The sequence below is a fragment of the Cherax quadricarinatus genome, chromosome 22 (genome assembly GCF_038502225.1).
Source record: "Cherax quadricarinatus isolate ZL_2023a chromosome 22, ASM3850222v1, whole genome shotgun sequence".
Classification (NCBI taxonomy): Eukaryota; Metazoa; Arthropoda; class Malacostraca; order Decapoda; family Parastacidae; genus Cherax; species Cherax quadricarinatus.
In genome coordinates, this window is record NC_091313.1 from 6,221,637 (window position 1) to 6,239,932 (window position 18,296).

The 18,296-nt window shown below is 50.0% G+C and overlaps 1 protein-coding gene across 1 annotated transcript in view; it reads left to right on the forward strand.

Annotated features, from left to right (window-relative positions):
* LOC128689603 (uncharacterized) overlaps positions 1-18,296 on the forward strand; it is a 217,809-nt gene that overhangs the window by 199,281 nt on the left and 232 nt on the right. Inside the window, exon 8 of the mRNA XM_053777965.2 lies at positions 18,136-18,296. This exon is cut by the window's right edge and continues 232 nt beyond it. Within this exon, the coding sequence (XP_053633940.2) occupies positions 18,136-18,296 (161 nt within the window). The remainder of the gene's footprint in view (positions 1-18,135) is intronic.

Below are 18,296 nucleotides of genomic sequence, written 5' to 3' on the forward strand. Positions count from 1 at the left end.
GAATACAGTAGCAACCTTTACTGGTGTGATTTATTGATTTATACATGCATGTACACACACATACATTGGGGTGTGTATGTGGGTTTTACAAGGGTTAGTCCTGGAGTCTGTGCTGTTTCTGGTACATGTGAATCACTTGACGAAAGCGATAGATTCAGATGAGGATCAAGTGGCACTACAAAGGGATCTGGACAGGCTGCAAGCCTGGTCCAGCAACTGACTCCTGGAGTTCTGCCCCATCAAGTGCAAAATCATGAAGATTGGGGGAAGTTCAAAGAAGACTGCAGACAGAGTACTGGCCAGTTGGCCAAACACTGCAAACCTCACTCAAGGAAAAGGATCTTGGGTGAGCATAATCTCCTGAGGCGCACATCTACTAAATAACTGCTGCAGCATATGGGCGCCTGGCAAACCTAAGAATAGAGTTTCGGCACCTTAGCAAAGAATTGTTCAAGAATCTGTACACCATATGCGTCATGCCCATATTGGAGTATGCAACACCAGTATGGAACCCACACATGGTCAAGCACGTCTTGTTTGCAACTAGTCCCAGAGCTAAGGGATATGTATTCCCTATGAGGAGAGGCTAAAGGAAATAGACCTGACGACACTGGAGGACAGGAGAAATAGGTGGGGGGGGCATAATAACGATATATAAAATACAAGAGGAATTGACTTGGTAAATAGAAACAGGATGTATCAAAGATGGCACACAGCAACAGGGGGTCATAACTGGAAACTGAAGACTCAGATGAGTCACATGGATATTAGGAAGTATTTCTTTAGCCATAGAGTTGCCAGGAAGTAGAACAGTCTGGAGTGACGTAGTGGAGGCAAGATCAATGTATATCCACGCTGGCGGGAGATTCTTCTGTTAAAACTTGCATTTGAGGTCATAATGGGGCCTGTGCTAACCTTTCTATGACATATAAATATACCTAGTTGGATGAATCTTATTGTAGCCAGCTGGTCCAGTGGCTTACTCGCTGGCCTGGAGTTTTACGACTCACTCGCCACGAGTTCAATCCCCACCCGTGCATGATTTGTTTGCAGTCGTGTCATTACGATTTCGTGAGTCATGATGACGGCTTTGGGGGACTAGAGCTAGAGTTCGTCACGGCCACGCTGGTGGAAGATGAGAAATTTCAATTACTCAGATATGGTAAACATGAGGAAATTAAATCTTCATCAGAGTACAAAACAAATTCTGGCCACAAAATAGAGCGAAACACCAACGTCAAAGACCTGGGAGTGATCATGTCGGAGGATCTCACCTTCAAGGACCATAACATTGTATCAATCGCATCTGCTAGAAAAATGACAGGATGGATAATGAGAACCTTCAAAACTAGGGAGGCCAAGCCCATGATGACACTCTTCAGGTCACTTGTTCTATCTAGGCTGGAATATTGCTGCACACTAACAGCACCTTTCAAGGCAGGTGAAATTGCCGACCTAGAAAATGTACAGAGAACTTTCACGGCGCGCATAACGGAGATAAAACACCTCAATTATTGGGAGCGCTTGAGGTTCCTAAACCTGTATTCCCTGGAACGCAGGAGGGAGAGATACATGATTATATACACCTGGAAAATCCTAGAGGGACTAGTACCGAACTTGCACACGAAAATCACCCACTACGAAAGCAAAAGACTTGGCAGACGATGCACCATCCCCCCAATGAAAAGCAGGGGTGTCACTAGCACGTTAAGAGACCATACAATAAGTGTCAGGGGCCCGAGACTGTTCAACTGCCTCCCAGCACACATAAGGGGGATTACCAACAGACCCCTGGCAGTCTTCAAGCTGGCACTGGACAAGCACCTAAAGTCAGTTCCTGATCAGCCGGGCTGTGGCTCGTATGTTGGTTTGCGTGCAGCCAGCAGCAACAGCCTGGTTGATCAGGCTCTGATCCACCAGGAGGCCTGGTCTCAGACCGGGCCGCGGGGGCGTTGACCCCCGGAACTCTCTCCAGGTAAACTCCAGGTATGGTGACAGTGGGACCTGTGCAAACCTCCCCATGGTATATAAATGTACCTAATTGGATGAATCTTATTGTAATCAGCTGGCCCAGTGGCTTACGCGCTGGCCGTGAGTTTTACGGCTCACTCGGCACGAGTTCAATCCCCGCCCGTGGTATGGTTATCTTTAAGAAGAGGTATGACAAAGCTCATGGAGCAGGGAGAGAATGGCCATAGCAGTGACCAGTGAAAAGGCGGGGCCAGAAGCTATAACTCGACCCTGCAACCACAATCAACAATTAGGTGAGTACACACATACATTATATATATATATATATATATATATATATATATATATATATATATATATATATATATATATATATAATATTTTTTTTTTTTTTTTTCAACAAACCGGCCGTATCCCACCAAGGCAGGGTGGCCCAAAAAGAAAAACGAAAGTTTCTCTTTTTAAATTTAGTAATTTATACGGGAGAAGGGGTTACTAGCCCCTTGCTCCTGGCATTTTAGTCGCCTCTTACAACACGCATGGCTTACGGAGGAAGAATTCTGTTCCACTTCCCCATGGAGATAAGAGGAAATAAACAACAACAAGAACTAGAAAGAAAATAGAAGAAAACCCAGAGGGATGTGTATATATACATATATATGCTTGTACATGCATGTGTAGTGTGACCTAAGTGTAAGTAGAAGTAGCAAGACGTACCTGAAATCTTGCATGTTTATGAGACACAAAAAAAAGGACACCAGCAATCCTACCATCATGTAAAACAATTACAGGCTTTCGTTTTACACTCACTTGGCAGGACGGTAGTACCTCCCTGGGCGGTTGCTGTCTACCAACCTACTACCTAGGTATATATAATATATATATATATATATATATATATATATATATATATATATATATATATATATATATATATATATATATATATATATATATATATATATATATATATAATTTCAAAGTACCACCTCTATAGCTGGATTGGGAACACTCATCCTCAGAGAAGACAATAAACGTACCTGAGGGAAAACTCAAGGTTCTCCCTGGAGCTGTTTGAATATTTTCTTCTCCTACCACCCCCTATATTTTATATTCTATGTGAACATTTATTAATAAACAGAATACATTTACAGAAAACACAAACATGAATACAATGGTAAAATATGTTAAAGATTATGGATTTCCTCCAGCTCCTCCGAAGCCGGACGCGAGCCAAGTATGCAGCAAGCATTTTCCCTCTGGATGGCCACGCTGAGGCGCTGGAACATGAAAGTGGCTGCCCTTGGGTTCCTGGTGGTGTCGATGAGTCTGGAACCCAATTCTTTAAGGAAACGTGTGGCATTTTTTCCCCATGATCCTAAGGTCTCTGATCCCACTGGGACAAATTGATACTGTTAGGTTATGTCCTTGTACTTGCTGATCTTGTACTCCCCCCTGTGGTCAGCAGCCCCTCCCTGTCGCCCGACACTGTGATGGATATAGGTGTCCGCCAGTGTGGACACACAGGTATAGTCCCATGCTAAGAGCTTGCCGTTTTCCAAGGATAAATGGTGATCCCGTCAGGGCGGTTTGCTGGGTTGTGGATATTGTTGGTTACTAGTGATCGGGGCTCCCTCTTGGCTGGGCATCCAGCTGTAGCAAGAGTTCTCTTTATGGTGTCGTTGACCTCACTGTGTCTTGCATGCCAGCCTTTGGTTTTGGAACAGTTAAGACCAAGTAGACCGTATTGGTCTGCTTGCACTTCACTGCAAATACACGTATATTCTGTGTGAATTGGGGCAGCAAGACGCAGAGCCACTGCAATACGGAGGGTCTTAGGGTCGAGTCGCATTCCCATTGCCGATATGGGAACTGTTTGGAGGAAGTCCCCGGAGTGAGGTGCCCTCACAGCCTGGAGACGGGCAGTCTCCCTATCTGATGTTGCAGCCCTGAGCATGTTGGCAAGCACCTTTTCAGCGATCGGGCCATCCCAGCTTGACTGTTTGTGAGCCAATGCTGCACTAGGGTTTGGTGCTGGAGCAGCAAGAGTCTCCCATTCAGTGATGGTACTGGCATAGCAAGGGTCCTGTATTCCTGCTGAGTCACTGAGGTTATCAGGAAGAATTTGTCTTATCAACTTGTTTGATGCTATGGAAGAGTATAGGAAAGCTGGTAAAGCAATCTGGGAGGATCTGTGTACTCCCAGCCCCCCAAGCCTGACCGGAAGTGAGGCTTGCAACCACTGTCCATCTTCAAGGGAAAGATTCAATACACTCTCTAGCATGGTCTTACGTAGAGAGTCATATTCCTTGAGTTTTGGACTGCTGAAGCTGGGGAGCATCACAGAAAGTAGGTAAGTTTTGGGACTGACAGGCACCTGGTGAGTAGGTAGAAGGCATCATGTGTGTCAATGTCTTTCATCCTGATTTCCATTGTCCGGAGGTCTGAGACTTTTTTTTTCTAGGATCAGATCAATGGCATTGGACCCAAGAGGAGCACCAAGGAGAGTGCTATTGGCTGGATCAATGGCTCGTGCTCCTGGTAAAATGGCGCTAATATTCTGGATCATCTGTCGATTGGTAAAAACTATTTCACATTTGGTGGGGTTTAAAGAAAGGCCCAGACTTTCTCCCATGTCTTTAATTTTACTGGTGTCTTCTAGGAGAGATTCTGCTGTGCCAGCTAGGGTACCATCATCCAGGAACCAGATATTGAGCTCACTGGAGAGTGCTTCTGTGACTTCCTTGATGACCAAACAGGATAGAAAGGGGGCGAGAGGGTCTCCCTGTTGCACGCCTTCACATGAGTCAATTTCATGGTCCCCAAACAATAGCTTGGTGGAAGTCACACTATAACACTATTCTATGAAGGGATAAAGGGAAGGGAAGTTTCTATAAACTGCTTGGAGAGCAGCACCCCTTCTGACTGAGTTGAAAGCATTGGCAAAGTCCAATTTGATCAAGGCTTTTTCATCGGACATGTTGATATACACTCGTGTTGCGTGGGCAGCTGCTTCACAGCCTTGTTGAACGCCAAAACCGAGCTGAGTTGGTTTCAGCATTGCAGCAGCCTCTTGACTCACCCTTCTTACTGCGGTCTTGGCGACTAGGCGCCGAAGGGTGCTGCCCACTGCAATGTGCCTGATTCCGCCATCCTTTTTCAGGAGGGCACACAATGACGCACCAAAGAAAAGGGGTCTGATGGCCTCTGGGACACTGCCAGCCAGGCACAGGTTGGAAAATTTGGTGAGTTCAGACAGCAGCCTCTCTGAAACCTCACCAAGTGCTGGATTGAGTATTTGTTTTAAGTGTTGAGGCCTTAAACCGGTGAAACCTCCTGCTGAGCCCTGTGGAAATGACATGTATATAACCATTTCTTCTCTCTGTCTCCTATTTATAATTTCTTTTGTCCCCGCCCTGGGATAATGGAGATATCCTCATAAAAATTTAATTTCTCTTGTGTAAGGAAGAAGCCGTCATGAAAGACGGCAATTCCCAAGTGACAGTAACTCCAGCTCTGTTGGAAGGAAATCTCTGAAGCTGCCACAGCTGATGAACCCTTGTTTGAATGCAATACGACTTCCTCATCGACCTAATGAAGTTTTCCCAGTTTAGGCTGGCAGTTTTCAACACCTTGTAGGAGCCCCATCCTGCGTGATGGAATTTGACAGGGAAAACAAAGCCCTGTTCTTACTGTTTAACTATCACAGTGAATAGGGTAGCAGCACACTGTGGATGTATCCAGTATTGCCTTATAAAAAAAATCAGCCCACCCTTCTCCATTTACTAAGACCCCTCAACAAATTTCTAATCACCCCCATACATTCAATCGCTTATCACTTTCTCCCCTCCCTCTACTCCCCCTCCCCTACTACCCTTCTGCTTTATTTACCCTCTTCCTTCCACCTTGCTTCCCTGCGTTATCTACAGCTTAGTTCCCAGTCATCCAGTGGTAAATTCTCAGTCATCCAGTGGTGAGTTCTGTCAACATAAGGTGAGTTCTCAGCCATCCAGTGGTGAGTCCTAAGTTATCCATTGGTGAGTTCTCAGTTATCCATTGGTGAGTTCTGTCATCCATTGGCGAGTTGTCAGTCATCCAGTGGTGAGTTCTGTCTTTCAGTTGCGAGTTCTGTCATCCAGTGGTGAGTTTACAATCATCCACTAGTCATTTCTGTCATCCAGTGGTGAGTTCTGTCATCCAGTGGTGAGTTCTCGGTCATCCAGTGGTGAATTTTCAGTCATCCAGTGGTGAGTTCTCAGTCATCCAGTAGTGACTTCTGTTATCCAGTGATGAGTTCTGTCATCCAGCGGAGAGTTCTCGGTTATCCAGTGGTGAGTTCTCAGTCATCCGGTGGTGAGTTCTGTCATCCAGTGGAGAGTTCTCGGTCATCCAGTGGTGAGTTCTCAGTCATCCAGTGGTGAGTTTTTCCATCGACTGATGAGTTCTGTCATTCAGTGGTAAGTTCTGTCATCCAGTGGTGAGTTCTGTCATCCAGTAGTGATTTCTGTCATCCAGTGGCGAGTTCTGTCATCCAGTGGAGAGTTCTTGGTCATCCAGTGGAGAGTTCTCAGTCATCCAGTGGTGAGTTCTGTCATCGATTGGTGAGTTCTGTCATTCAGTAGTAATTTATGTCATTCAATGGTGAGTTCTGTCATCAAGTGATGAGTCCTCAATCATCCAGTGTTGAATTCTATCATCCAGTGGTGAGTCCTGAGTCATCCAGTTGTGAGTTCTGCCACCCAGTGGTGAGTCCTGAGTCATCCAGTTGTGAGTTCTGCCACCCAGTGGTGAGTCCTGAGTCATCCAGTGGTGAGTTCTGCCACCCAGTGGTGAGTCCTGAGTCATCCAGTTGTGAGTTCTGCCACCCAGTGGTGAGTCCTGAGTCATCCAGTTGTGAGTTCTGCCACCCAGTGGTGAGTCCTGAGTCATCCAGTTGTGAGTTCTGCCACCCAGTGGTGAGTCCTGAGTCATCCAGTGGTGAGTTCTGCCACCCAGTGGTGAGTCCTGAGTCATCCAGATGTGAGTTCTGCCACCCAGTGGTGAGTCCTGAGTCATCCAGTTGTGAGTTCTGCCACCCAGTGGTGAGTCCTGAGTCATCCAGTGGTGAGTTCTGCCACCCAGTGGTGAGTCCTCTGTCATCCAGTTGTGAGTTCTGCCACCCAGTGGTGAGTCCTGAGTCATCCAGTTGTGAGTTCTGCCACCCAGTGGTGAGTCCTGAGTCATCCAGTGGTGAGTTCTGCCACCCAGTGGTGAGTCCTCTGTCATCCAGTGGTGAGTCCTCAGTCATCCAGTGTTGAGTTCTGTCGTCCAGTGGTGAGTTCTCACTCATCCAGTGATGAGTTCTGTTATCCAGTAGTGAGTTCTGCCACCCAGTGGTGAGTTCTCAGTCATTCAGTGGTGATTTCTCAGTCATACAGTACTGAGTTCTGTCATTCGGTGACGAGTCCTGTCACTCAGTGGTGAGTTGGCATCCAGTGGTGTGCTCTCAGTCATCCAGGGGTGAGTCCTCAGTCATCCAGTGTTGAATTCTGTCGACCAGTGGTGAGTTCTCAGTTATCTTGTGGTGAGTTCTGTCATCCAGTGGTGAGTCCTCTGTCATCCAGTGGTGAGTTCTGTCGTCCACTGGTGAGTTCTGTCGTCCACTGGTGAGTTCTCAGTCATCTTGTGGTGAGTCCTGTCACTCAGTGGTGAGTTCTCAGTCATCCAGTGGTGTATTCTCAGTCACTCAGTGGTGAGTTCTCAGTCATCCAGTGGTGTGTTCTTAGTCATCCAATGTTATCAGGTAACCAGCCTAGAATGAGTGTGACCAGTTAAATGGTGTAAATTGCTGGCTAGAAAAGTGGTGCAAGGATCTTGAAATTCCATTCACTGACAGCCGCCATCATTTTTCTGGCCAACATGATATGTATGCGAGGGTCGACGTGCATCTTTCTGGGGCGGGGAGGGTAGCGATAGCCAGTGTAGTCGAAGGAGTCGTTGCTAAATTGTGAAAGACTTGAAAATGATAGAAGATATAGGCACGGGTATGTGTTGGAAACAAAAGAGGATGCAGTTATTTAGATGGAGAGAGCTGAAACTGTCAAGATATTTTAGGAAAACGTTCGGAAAACAGGATAGGTCATGAAATATTTACAGATAAAATCGTAGGAATTGGTCCACAAACAAGTGTGACAGTGAAGAGAAGTAAAGACAAACTTTCTTAGCATCTACCATAAAATAAAAGGCGTAAGTGCAATGAATAAAATATATGAACTAAATCCTTGTATGAGGAGGGAGAACAGTTACTTTTGTAATACCCACCACCTGGTTCATTCTCAAAAATAAAGACATGCTTGCTGAAAAATAACTAAATGGTTATAACTGACCATAATTTTTAAAGGGGTGGATCGGTAAGCCAACGGAAGGCCTCGGTCAGATGACCAAAAGTTCCAACGGTGGGTCATCATCTGACTAAGACTCACGTCAGGAAACACTTGTCCTGTTTCCTGACAAATCTTACCTAACCTAACCATGCTCAATACCTCAAACACGGGTATAAATTATTATTCATTGAATAATGGAGTCTAAGTTCCTATGTATGCTAAGGAATTTTCCTTAACATAGGAACTTAGCCTCCCTTTCCTGTTATCTTATCATCGAGTAATAATTTATACCCCTATTTGAGGTATTCAGCAAACATGTCTTTATTTTAGAGAATTAACCTGGTCGTGGGTATTACAAGGGTAACTATTCTTTCCATAGGGGTACGAAATGGCAAAGCTTAAATTTCGTCCCCATATGGGGCGAAATTGCTTCGCCATTTGGATACAAAATTAAGTTGTAATTGGAGATTTTAACTTTCCAAAATGACTGGAACAATTGAACACGATACACACATACAGCACATTACGTGTGCATTATTATACATATTGTCGTATGTGCACATATATGTATTCATATGCACACTTACTTACACTTGCACATGCATAGGCATACATCTGCATACGTAGACATACATAAAAAAAATTCGTGTGTAAATACGCAACTACATTTAAGCATAAATACGCACATACATAGGCATACATACTGTATACGTATGAAAGTGCATATATGTACAGAAATTCATACGCATAAACACACACCTACGTATACATACAGGTATTTATATTTCGCTGCACTGACATTTTATGACCATCCTCCAACATTCCTTCTGCGCTCAATGAGGTAGAGGAGGCTGAGCTTTTGAAATACGGGGATACCTTTCTGGGATCGCGTTGCGCACGGAATACGTCTAGTTTTGGCTGAGGATGTGTTAAGGAATGAAATCGAAGAAGTATTTCCAGTTAAATGACACCTCCGTTTGTGTATGTGGTTTTCACGCGACGTCATTAAACCTTATGTCGATAAATTGACACCGGGACAACACCTGGGTATCTTTATTGTGGAAATGATACCCAAATGTTGCACATGTTCTAATTTATCAACTTGTCGGTTCTCTGACTCATTTATCTGTGAACTGTAGGTCGGTCATGGTGATGCTGATTGTTGTTCAGGTACTGATATCCGTGAGGCCTCGGACTTCTTAATAGCTTACTATTGTTGAAGTTATAAATTGCTAGAATCTTTATTGGATGAGTTTTGATGTTGGTAAAGGCATCCTGATCTAAGGAACCAGAGCTACTCTTCTCCTTCCTAAGATCAACCCTGATTACATTTCCATCTCCAGGAACTTCATGACTCCTACGGAGTTTGCGCCTCCCCAAAACATTGTTATAATTTAGGTAGTCCTAACGGATGGGCATTAAATTTCGACAAGAAACTGTCCTCAATATTCACAAACGAGTCTTCCATATGCTGCTATTCTGATTAATGAAAAAAAATTCTGGACTAATGAAAATTCTTACTTCTTCAATTTCAATTGTTTAGTTAGTGACAGTACCTTTTCTACATGAATGTAAAGGCAATTTGTTCATGATTTACATCGCCAACGGGTTTTACTAATGGAGGTTGCAGCTTATTGTCCAGCAGACACCTTTACTGACGGGAAAACACACACACACAGGGAAACTCATCGCGATAATTACACACACACACACACACGCACAGACACACACACACACATACACACACACACACACACACACACACACACACACACACACACACACACAAACACACACACACACACACCAGCAAAAGGTTATACAACGTAAGACGTCTATAACAACTGAATCCGCAATGTTTTACTTACCCTGTGAATTCTGTACGCTAGCATTGCTTTCCTAATGTTTTGTAAACACGAGTTCCAGCAGCCACTGGTGGCTCCTGCCAGCAGCCAGTAGTGGCTCCTGCCAGCAGCCAGTAGTGGCTCCTGCCAGCAGCCAGTAGTGGCTCCTGCCAGCAGCCAGAAGTGGCTCCTGTCAGCAGCCAGTAGTGGCTTCTGCCAGTAGCCAGTGGTGGTTCTTGCCAGAAGCCAGTAGTTGCTCCTGCCAGTAGGCAGTGGTGGCTCCTGCCAGTAGGCATTGGTGGCTTCTGCCAGTAGTGGCTTCTGCCTGTAGCCAATGGTGGTTCCTGCCAGCAGCCAATGGTGGTTCCTGCCAGCAGCCAGTGGTGGCTGCTGCCAGTAGCCAGTGGTGGCTCCTGCAAGTAGCCAGTGGTGGTTCCTGCCAGCAGCCAGTGGTGGCTCCTGCCAGCAGCCAGTGGTGGCTCCTGCCAGCAGCCAGTGGTGGCTCCTGCCAGCAGCCAGTGGTGGCTCCTGCCAGCAGCCAGTGATGGCTCCTGCCAGTAGCCAGTGGTGGCTCCTGCCAGTAGCCAGTGGTGGATCCTGCCAGTAGCCAATGGTGGCTCCTGCCAGCAGCCAGTGGTTTCTCCTGCCAGTAGCCAGTGGTGGTTCTTGCCAGAAGCCAGTGGTAGCTACTGCCAGTAGCCAGTAGTGGCTTCTGCCAGTAGCCAGTGGTGGCTCCTGCCAGTAGGCAGTGGTGGCTCCTGCCAGTAGCCAGTGGTGGCTCCTGCCAGTAGGCAGTGGTGGCTCCTGCCAACAGCCAGTAGTGGCTCCTGCCAGTAGCCAGTGGTGGCTCCTGCCAACAGCCAGTAGTGGCTCCTGCCAGTAGCCAGTGGTGTCTCCTGCCAGTAGCCAGTGGTGGCTCCTGCCAGTAGCCAGTGGTGTCTTCTGCCAGTAGCCAGTAGTGGCTCCTGCCAGTAGCCAGTGGTGGCTCCTGCCAACAGCCAGTAGTGGCTCCTGCCAGTAGCCAGTGGTGGCTCCTGCCAACAGCCAGTAGTGGCTCCTGCCAGTAGCCAGTGGTGGCTCCTGCCAACAGCCAGTAGTGGCTCCTGCCAGTAGCCAGTGGTGTCTCCTGCCAGTAGCCAGTGGTGGCTCCTGCCAACAGCCAGTAGTGGCTCCTGCCAGTAGCCAGTGGTGGCTCCTGCCAACAGCCAGTAGTGGCTCCTGCCAGTAGCCAGTGGTGGCTCCTGCCAACAGCCAGTAGTGGCTCCTGCCAGTAGCCAGTGGTGGCTCCTGCCAGCAGCCAGTAGTGTCTCCTGCCAACAGCCAGAAGTGGCTCCTGTCAGCAGCCAATAGTGGCTTCTGCCAGTAGCCAGTGGTGGTTCTTGCCAGAAGCCAGTAGTTGCTCCTGCCAGTAGGCAGTGGTGGCTCCTGCCAGTAGGCATTGGTGGCTTCTGCCAGTAGTGGCTTCTGCCTGTAGCCAATGGTGGTTCCTGCCAGCAGCCAATGGTGGTTCCTGCCAGCAGCCAGTGGTGGCTGCTGCCAGTAGCCAGTGGTGGCTCCTGCAAGTAGCCAGTGGTGGTTCCTGCCAGCAGCCAGTGGTGGCTCCTGCCAGCAGCCAGTGGTGGCTCCTGCCAGCAGCCAGTGGTGGCTCCTGCCAGCAGCCAGTGGTGGCTCCTGCCAGCAGCCAGTGATGGCTCCTGCCAGTAGCCAGTGGTGGCTCCTGCCAGTAGCCAGTGGTGGATCCTGCCAGTAGCCAATGGTGGCTCCTGCCAGCAGCCAGTGGTTTCTCCTGCCAGTAGCCAGTGGTGGTTCTTGCCAGAAGCCAGTGGTAGCTACTGCCAGTAGCCAGTAGTGGCTTCTGCCAGTAGCCAGTGGTGGCTCCTGCCAGTAGGCAGTGGTGGCTCCTGCCAGTAGCCAGTGGTGGCTCCTGCCAGTAGGCAGTGGTGGCTCCTGCCAACAGCCAGTAGTGGCTCCTGCCAGTAGCCAGTGGTGGCTCCTGCCAACAGCCAGTAGTGGCTCCTGCCAGTAGCCAGTGGTGTCTCCTGCCAGTAGCCAGTGGTGGCTCCTGCCAGTAGCCAGTGGTGTCTTCTGCCAGTAGCCAGTAGTGGCTCCTGCCAGTAGCCAGTGGTGGCTCCTGCCAACAGCCAGTAGTGGCTCCTGCCAGTAGCCAGTGGTGGCTCCTGCCAACAGCCAGTAGTGGCTCCTGCCAGTAGCCAGTGGTGGCTCCTGCCAACAGCCAGTAGTGGCTCCTGCCAGTAGCCAGTGGTGTCTCCTGCCAGTAGCCAGTGGTGGCTCCTGCCAAAAGCCAGTAGTGGCTCCTGCCAGTAGCCAGTGGTGGCTCCTGCCAACAGCCAGTAGTGGCTCCTGCCAGTAGCCAGTGGTGGCTCCTGCCAACAGCCAGTAGTGGCTCCTGCCAGTAGCCAGTGGTGGCTCCTGCCAGCAGCCAGTAGTGTCTCCTGCCAACAGCCAGAAGTGGCTCCTGTCAGCAGCCAATAGTGGCTTCTGCCAGTAGCCAGTGGTGGTTCTTGCCAGAAGCCAGTAGTTGCTCCTGCCAGTAGGCAGTGGTGGCTCCTGCCAGTAGGCATTGGTGGCTTCTGCCAGTAGTGGCTTCTGCCTGTAGCCAATGGTGGTTCCTGCCAGCAGCCAATGGTGGTTCCTGCCAGCAGCCAGTGGTGGCTGCTGCCAGTAGCCAGTGGTGGCTCCTGCAAGTAGCCAGTGGTGGTTCCTGCCAGCAGCCAGTGGTGGCTCCTGCCAGCAGCCAGTGGTGGCTCCTGCCAGCAGCCAGTGGTGGCTCCTGCCAGCTGCCAGTGGTGGCTCCTGCCAGCTGCCAGTGGTGGCTCCTGCCAGTAGCCAGTGGTGGCTCCTGCCAGTAGCCAGTGGTGGATCCTGCCAGTAGCCAATGGTGGCTCCTGCCAGCAGCCAGTGGTTTCTCCTGCCAGTAGCCAGTGGTGGTTCTTGCCAGAAGCCAGTGGTAGCTACTGCCAGTAGCCAGTAGTGGCTTCTGCCAGTAGCCAGTGGTGGCTCCTGCCAGTAGGCAGTGGTGGCTCCTGCCAGTAGCCAGTGGTGGCTCCTGCCAGTAGGCAGTGGTGGCTCCTGCCAACAGCCAGTAGTGGCTCCTGCCAGTAGCCAGTGGTGGCTCCTGCCAACAGCCAGTAGTGGCTCCTGCCAGTAGCCAGTGGTGTCTCCTGCCAGTAGCCAGTGGTGGCTCCTGCCAGTAGCCAGTGGTGTCTTCTGCCAGTAGCCAGTAGTGGCTCCTGCCAGTAGCCAGTGGTGGCTCCTGCCAACAGCCAGTAGTGGCTCCTGCCAGTAGCCAGTGGTGGCTCCTGCCAACAGCCAGTAGTGGCTCCTGCCAGTAGCCAGTGGTGGCTCCTGCCAACAGCCAGTAGTGGCTCCTGCCAGTAGCCAGTGGTGTCTCCTGCCAGTAGCCAGTGGTGGCTCCTGCCAACAGCCAGTAGTGGCTCCTGCCAGTAGCCAGTGGTGGCTCCTGCCAACAGCCAGTAGTGGCTCCTGCCAGTAGCCAGTGGTGGCTCCTGCCAACAGCCAGTAGTGGCTCCTGCCAGTAGCCAGTGGTGGCTCCTGCCAGCAGCCAGTAGTGTCTCCTGCCAACAGCCAGAAGTGGCTCCTGTCAGCAGCCAATAGTGGCTTCTGCCAGTAGCCAGTGGTGGTTCTTGCCAGAAGCCAGTAGTTGCTCCTGCCAGTAGGCAGTGGTGGCTCCTGCCAGTAGGCATTGGTGGCTTCTGCCAGTAGTGGCTTCTGCCTGTAGCCAATGGTGGTTCCTGCCAGCAGCCAATGATGGTTCCTGCCAGCAGCCAGTGGTGGCTGCTGCCAGTAGCCAGTGGTGGCTCCTGCAAGTAGCCAGTGGTGGTTCCTGCCAGCAGCCAGTGGTGGCTCCTGCCAGCAGCCAGTGGTGGTTCCTGCCAGCAGCCAGTGGTGGCTCCTGCCAGCTGCCAGTGGTGGCTCCTGCCAGCTGCCAGTGGTGGCTCCTGCCAGTAGCCAGTGGTGGCTCCTGCCAGTAGCCAGTGGTGGATCCTGCCAGTAGCCAGTGGTGGCTCCTGCCAGCAGCCAGTGGTTTCTCCTGCCAGTAGCCAGTGGTGGTTCTTGCCAGAAGCCAGTGGTAGCTACTGCCAGTAGCCAGTGGTGGCTCCTGCCAGCAGCCAGTGGTTTCTCCTGCCAGTAGCCAGTGGTGGTTCTTGCCAGAAGCCAGTGGTGGCGTCTGCCAGTAGCCAGTGGTATCTCCTGCCAGCAGCCAGTGGTGGCTCCTGCTAGTAGCCAGTGGTGGCTCCTGCCAGTAGCCATTGGTGATTCCTGCCAGAAGCCAGTGGCTGGCTCCTAGCCAGTGGTGGCTTCTGCCAGCAGCCAGTTGTGGCTCCTGCAAGCCGCCAGTGGTGGCTCCTGCCAGTAGCCAGTGGTGGATCCTGCCAGTAGCCAGTGATGGATCCTGCCAGTAGCCAGTGGTGGCTCCTGCCAGTAGCCAGTGGTGGATCCTGCCAGTAGCCAATAATGGCTCCTGCCAGCAGCCAGTGGTGGCTGCTGCCAGTAGCTAGTGGTGGCTCCTACCAGTAGCCAGTGGTGGATCCTGCCAGTAGCCAGTGGTGGATCCTGCCAGCAGCCAGTGGTTTCTCCTGCCAGTAACCAGTGGTGGCTCCTACCAGCAGCCAGTGGTGGCTCCTGCCAGCAGCCAGTGGTGGCTTCTGCCAGCAGCCAGTGGTGGCTCCTGCCAGTAGCCAGTGGTGGCTCCTGCCAGTAGCCAATGGTGGCTCCTGCCAGTAGCCAATGGTGGCTCCTGCCAGTAGCCAGTGGTGGCTCCTGCCAGTAGCCAGTGGTGGCTCCTGCCAGCAGCCAGTGGTGGCTCCTGCCAGCAGCCAGTGGTGGCTTCTGCCAGCAGCCAGTGGTGCATCCTGCCAGTAGCCAGTGGTGGATCCTGCCAGTAGCCAATAATGGCTCCTGCCAGCAGCCAGTGGTGGCTGCTGCCAGTAGCCAGTGGTGGCTCCTGCCAGTAGCCAGTGGTGGATCCTGCCAGTAGCCAGTGGTGGATCCTGCCAGCAGCCAGTGGTTTCTCCTGCCAGTAACCAGTGGTGGCTCCTACCAGCAGCCAGTGGTGGCTCCTGCCAGCAGCCAGTGGTGGCTTCTGCCAGCAGCCAGTGGTGGCTCCTGCCAGTAGCCAGTGGTGGCTCCTGCCAGTAGCCAATGGTGGCTCCTGCCAGTAGCCAGTGGTGTATCCTGCCAGTAGCCAGTGGTGGATCCTGCCAGTAGCCAGTGGTGGATCCTGCCAGTAGCCAGTAGTGGATCCTGCCAGTAGCCAGTGGTGGATCCTGCCAGTAGCCAGTAGTGGCTCCTGCCCGTAGCCAGTGGTGCATCCTGCCAGTAGCCAGTGGTGGATCCTGCCAGTAGCCAATAATGGCTCCTGCCAGCAGCCAGTGGTGGCTGCTGCCAGTAGCCAGTGGTGGCCCCTGCCAGTAGCCAGTGGTGGATCCTGCCAGTAGCCAGTGGTGGATCCTGCCAGTAGCCAGTGGTGGCTCCTGCCAGCAGCCAGTGGTGGCTCCTGCCAGCAGCCAGAGGTGGCTCCTGCCAGCAGCCAGTGGTGGCTCCTGCCAACAGCCATTGGTGGCTCCTGCCAACAGCCAGTGGTGGCTTCTGCCAATAGCCAGTGGTGGCTCCTGCCAGTAGCCAGTGGTGGCTCCTGCCAGTAGCCAGTGGAGGCTCCTGCCAGCAGCCAGTGGTGGCTCCTGCCAGCAGCCAGTGGTGGCTTCTGCAAGCAGCCAGTGGTGGCTCCTGCAGCAGCCAGTGGTGGCTCCTGCAGCAGCCAGTGGTGGCTCCTGCAGCAGCCAGTGGTGGCTCCTGCAAGCAGTCAGTGGTGGCTCCTGCAAGCAGTCAGTGGTGGCTCCTGCAAGCAGTCAGTGGTGGCTCCTGCAAGCAGCCAGTGGTAAGTTACCTTCATTCCTCGCCATCTTCGCATCTTTTTAAACTTGTTGCAGAAATGTTCGTTATTAATTTTCCTAAAGGAGTAACATCTCTCAAACTCGCATTTTAATTTTTTTCCATGACAAAATAACGGCAGCTGCAACAGTGGTTACTGAGGACTAGAATCGTCTGGGTTCTTTAGGTTTTAAATATATACTGTGTAGAATTAATCTTATTAACGTGTTGCCGTTGTGACGGCAACTCACAGATTATAATTACATTGTCAATAAATCCATTCGTAATAAGTTTTGATCGTTCTTCAATCCATATTCGTAATTCGTTCCATGTCATTCGTCATAAGTGTCGGAAAATTTAGACGAAAGGATGGATATCCTCGCTATTTATGTCGAAAGAATGTTTGGCTTCTTAGTCAGGCAAGGACTTTGTGGGGAGAGTGGCACCCGTCTAGAGATTCGGTGCCGACCCCTAGGCATAATCCACTGAAACCACCAGCACCACCTGGTTGAAGTGACAAAGCGTCGAGGAAGAGGGCTGCAGTAGTACTAACAGAGGTATAAACAGTTAACAGCATTATCAATAGCAGTAGCAACAGTAGTAACAGTATTAGTAGCAATATAAACCAACATTTTCACATCTGTCCTAAGCAGTAGCATAATTAACAGAAACGTGAAAAACTACCGTACGAATGTCTTTAGAACTCATGGCAAGTGAGTCGTACAACTCCTGTTCACAGTGGTCACAGTGTGGCCCATCCTAACCTCCCTATGGTGTATAAGTATGCCCAGCTGGATGAATCTTACTGTAGTCAGCTGGATGAATCTTACTGTAGTCAGCTGGGCCAGTGCCTTACGCACTGGCGTTGAGTTTCACGGCTCACTTGCCATGGGTTCTAATCCCACCCGTACCCTGGTTTGTTTTGCAATAGTGTTATTACGATTTCGTGAGTCAGAAGCCTAAGTCTTGCTCTGCTCTTAGGGGTAATACAGTGCCAGGGGATGGGCGTTCATACTTAGTCAATTCCTAGGATAAAGAGCCCTCTAACAGCCTCATGGCACTGCCCTCTGAAGGGGGCGTTTGTCAAGCCTTCTGGAGATCACTGGCGAGTTCCACAGTAACATCAAAGTACAACTATATGTACGTGTTATTTGAGGTTCATTAAAACCTGCTGGATATCATTTCAGAGCACTAGACGTTTTATTGCAAATATTTCGTTCTTATTCTCTGAAATATTAAATCCCTTTCATCCGGCTGCTTGTCAGAAATTCTGAAAATTGCCTTCCTTAAAATGTGCTTATTTCTTATGAGTCTTATTAAATCTGGAGTACTCTCGGAGGCCTCAACTCATGCGCTCCCCATTACACATTCTGACAGTTGCAAGAAACAACGTTCTGTTAAAGAGACGACAACATCTTGCATATATATTTCTGTTTGATGACAGTCAGAGTGACAGCATTAATCTTGAATTATTCCAGACTAGGATGAGTCTGGATTCAATTCATTATTCCTATACCAAACCTAGTGGTTTCCAGTTCACCGTTATTCCAGAAAGGTTGTACTGTGGTTACCAACAACCGCAGCAATTCCAGAATCGGTTATTGTTGAGCAGTATGATTTATAAAGCACTGGTTTAGCTTGAGGATTCACTGGTAAAAATTCCTTGTATTAGCATTCAGGGGTAAATAAATCCCAGTATTAGTATCCAGTGGTAATTCGCCGCCATCATTTTCATCTATCTTAATATTTTGTTACCATCAACATAAATTTGCTGCTATGATGTTTATGTAAATGCCATATTACAACGAAAACCGACTGTCTCTGATTCATTTAATACTATCTCTACAGGATCCAAAAATCGGTGGTCCCTTGTTTACTAACAATCCCTACCATTCCATGGTCCCTTGTTCACTAACAATCCCTACCATTCCATGGTCCCTTGTTCACTAACAATCCCTACCATTCCATGGTCCCTTGTTCACTAACAATCCCTACCATTCCATAGATGGTGGTCCCTGTTTCACTAGCATCCACTGTCATTACAGAACCTGTGTGAGAAAGCCATCGACAAGGTAGCGGAGATGATCAACAAACGGGTGCCCAGGATCCTCCATGACGTGCGTCTCTCCCTCTTCGTACTGGCCGAAGTCATCGACAACGTGCCCAGCCCTCAGAAAATCAGCGGTGAGCGGCCGGGTCCCTGCAG